At 51.9% G+C, this 3,660-nt stretch overlaps 1 protein-coding gene across 1 annotated transcript; it reads left to right on the top strand.

Moving 5' to 3' along the window:
- The first annotated feature begins 241 nt into the window (after window positions 1-241).
- Window positions 242-1,610, top strand: LOC119279127 (probable carboxylesterase 15). Its single transcript, XM_037560507.1, has one exon. The coding sequence runs from the start codon at window positions 307-309 to the stop codon at window positions 1,375-1,377; it is 1,071 nt and encodes a 356-aa protein (XP_037416404.1). The 5' UTR covers window positions 242-306; the 3' UTR covers window positions 1,378-1,610.
- Window positions 1,611-3,660: the final 2,050 nt, after the last annotated feature.

Below are 3,660 nucleotides of genomic sequence, written 5' to 3'. Positions count from 1 at the left end.
ATCTCGGTCGCGGCCAACGCGCTCAACAAGTCCACGCGACACACGACCTACTGCCTTTTTACCAGCACCAACTGCACTGCCGCCACAACAATTCCGATCAAATTCCCTGCCACCCGCCGCGAAATTTCCCTCCAAAAAATTCAACGGCAAACCGCGACGCGACCACCTTAACCATCGCCCCCCTGCTCCGCCTATAAAACTCCACCTCCCCTCCCCTGTTGCCACCACCAAACCATCACACGGTACTCTCACACCGTACTCTACACACGACGCGCGACCCGCACCGTAGAGCGTGTAACATAACCGATGGCCCCCGCCGCCGCATCGCAGCACCAGGCGACCGCCGTGGCGCCGCCGAGCGGCCGCAAGGTGGTGGACGAGGTGTCCGGCTGGCTGCGCGTCATGGACGACGGCAGCATCGACCGCACCTGGACGGGCCCGCCCGAGGCGCTGCCGCTCATGCAGCCGGTGCAGCCCTACGCCGTGCCCCGCGACGGCCACACGCTCCACGACCTCCCCGGGGAGCCCAACCTCCGGGTGTACCTCCCCGAGGTCGACGCCGGCAGCGTCGCCCGCCTCCCCGTCATCGTGCAGCTCCACGGCGGCGGCTTCTGCATCTCCCACCCGTCCTGGGTCCTGTACCACCACTTCTACGCGCGCCTAGCCTGTGCCGTCCCCGCCGTGGTCGTCACCGCCGAGCTACCCTTAGCCCCAGAGCACCGCATGCCCGCCCAGCTCGACACAGGCGTCGACGTGCTCCGCCGGCTGCGGTCCATCGCCATGTCCGACGAAGGCTCTCTCGACGACCCCGCGGCCGAGCTCCTCCGCGAGGCCGCGGACATATCCCGCGTGTTCCTCGTCGGAGACAGCTCCGGTGGCAACCTCGTCCACCTCGTGGCCGCGCGCGTCGGCGAGGACGACGCGGACGCCTGGGCGCCCCTCCGCGTCGCCGGCGGCGTCCCGATCCACCCGGGGTTCGTGCGCGCCACGCGGAGCAAGTCGGAGCTGCAGGACACGCCGGACTCGGTGTTCTTCACGCTGGACATGCTGGACAAGTTCCTGGCCATGGCGCTGCCCAAGGGCGCCACCAAGGACCACCCGTACACGTGCCCGATGGGCCCGAACGCGCCGCCGCTGGAGTCCGTCTCTCTGCCGCCGATGCTGGTGGCCGTCGCGGAGAAGGACCTCATCCGCGACACCAACCTCGAGTACTGCGAAGCACTGCGCGCCGCCGGCAAGGAGGTGGAGGTGCTCATCAACCGCGGCATGAGCCACTCCTTCTACCTCAACAAGTTCGCCGTCGACATGGACCCTACCACCGGGGAGCGAGCCCAGGAGCTCATCGATGCCATCAAGAGCTTCGTTGCCCGCCACTAAAAAAGCATATTGTATCACACACGTGCATATGGTATCCCACAGGTGTGTCTGCCATTGTCGATCGACCATATATACGTGATGGCTTCTGGATTGTATCCGGCCGCCTCGTCTGTTATCAGTGTATGCGTCCAAGTTATCACGCCATCTGCAGCAGCATTCGTGATCAGTATTGTTTCATGTCACTGTAAGGCCCTGTTTGGTTCCAAATAAATTACCAACTTATAAATCGAAAAGTGCAAAAGATGACTTATTTTGCCAAACGGACCCAACTTATAAGTCACCCCAACTTATAAGTCATAAATTGCTCCACCCCAACTTAAAACTTATAAGTTATCTCTTTTGCATGGGTCCCATTACCTTTACATAAAAAAACAAGGTGGGAAGATGTGCTCAGGTGACTTATAAGTCAGGTGGCAACCAAACAGGCGTGACTTATAAGTCACTGCTTTTAAGTCACCTGACTTATTGGAACCAAACAAGCCCTAATAACCACTCGTAATCAGGGGAATTGTTTGCAATATTGATTATGCAAAATTCAGTCATTGTTGTGCAACTCAACATATTGTATAAAATTCATAAAATAATTTCTTCTAATAGCATCTCCCAACAGATGTGTATTTTACATCATCAACAAGTGATTGGATAAAAATATGCATCTGAAAAGTTTTTTTTCATCATCAAAAACATCAAACTCTAACAAATGACGTAAAGTAGGGCAGCCGTTTCAATAGATGATGTAAAAAAATAGTTATGTCACACAACAACAGCCAATAGCAGCACATATTCGAATCAAAAGCATCCCAAATTTTGCAAATCATCACACACATAATGAACAATATGTCAAATTCAATATCAAAATAGCAAAATAATGGTCTTATAGTGCATCATAGCAAACATAGTTCATGATCCAACAAATAAAAGTGCACATAAACATAAAAACAAACACGGCCTCTCAACTAGCATCTTCTTTGTTGTCACTTGGCACGTTGTGAACATTAGCTTGAAGATCATCATTTCCTTCTTTCACACCGTTGTCACTTGGCGCATTGTGAACATCTGCTTGTGATCTATCCATGTCGTCACCTCCACCGAAGCCACCTCCAATGCCACCTCTCATGCCATCATGATACCACCATAGCCACCTCCTACTCCGCCCATCATGCCACCGAAGCCACCTCCCGTGCCACCCATTGTCTTATCAAAGCCACCTCCCATCATGTCCATATAGCTGCCCATTCCTCCCCCATGCTACTCGTTCCTCCTTCGAAGCTACCCATTGCTCCTCCCATGCCACCCATTCCTCCTCCGAGGCCACCCATCAAGTCCCTCATGATCATGGTCTTTTTCGCGATCATTTTCGTCGTGACAAAGCTCCATAAAAACTTTTTTGCTTTGCTTTGAGGCCACTTGTGTCCACGAACATTTTTTTCTTTGTCCTCCACTGCCTTAACCTCTTCGGCCACCAACTTCCTCTCCTCGGACGCCACCAGCCGCTCCTTGGTCACTGTCCTCTTCTCCTCAATCGCTGCCTTTCGCCTCCCGGCCTCCGCCCTCTCCTCCATTTCTTTCAATTTCAAAAGCCTTTTTTTCTTCGGCATACTCTTTTCTCGCAACGAGGATGGCTTCAAATCCTTCTTTAAGATCATTGTCTCCAAACTTTAACCCCTTTGCTTTTTTATTCCCACCAGGCCTATATGCTTTGGCAACCGAATGAGGAGTGAGGTTCCTTCTCACCTCCTCACTACCACCACCATCATCATCTTCGTGGTCACGATCGACATCCAAGTTCTTCCTCCACGGAAGTTCAAAAGCTTCCTAGTTTTTCCAGTTCTCCTCATCCTTGAGCTCTTTCTAGCAATGTTGGAAAGAGAACGGTTTTCCTTTCCTCTTCTTCTTGTCCCAGTTCTTCCCTCTTTCTTGGAACAAACCTTGAGCAAGCATGAACTACATAACAATAAAGAAACTTCATTAATTAGGAACATATGAAACCACTCGGGTTTATGAAAAAGAATTTGAAAGTAGCAACCAATTACCATGGCTTTTCCATCGCAACCACTTGGGATCATGCGGTCAACATTGATCAAATAACCCACCCATTTTTGGCATTCAGTGTTGATAGTGGACTATTGGTGCCGAATAGATTCCCTCGATCGATAATGACCACTTGTGTTCTGTTCATCAACGAATTCTTTGATGCAGTTCTAATATGTGGTCGTCGATTGGTTAGTTCCAACGGATGCATCAAGAGAGGCTAGCTTCCAAGCGGTACAAATCAACATATCT

The sequence above is a fragment of the Triticum dicoccoides genome, chromosome 1A, assembly GCF_002162155.2.
Source record: "Triticum dicoccoides isolate Atlit2015 ecotype Zavitan chromosome 1A, WEW_v2.0, whole genome shotgun sequence".
NCBI classification, from domain to species: Eukaryota; Viridiplantae; Streptophyta; class Magnoliopsida; order Poales; family Poaceae; genus Triticum; species Triticum dicoccoides.
This window is presented reverse-complemented; position numbering and strand designations above follow the sequence as displayed.

Excerpts from the sequence above, each read along its gene's own strand:
- LOC119279127 (XM_037560507.1), top strand. The coding sequence starts at position 307 with ATGGCCCCCGCCGCCGCATCGCAGCACCAGGCGACCGCCGTGGCGCCG.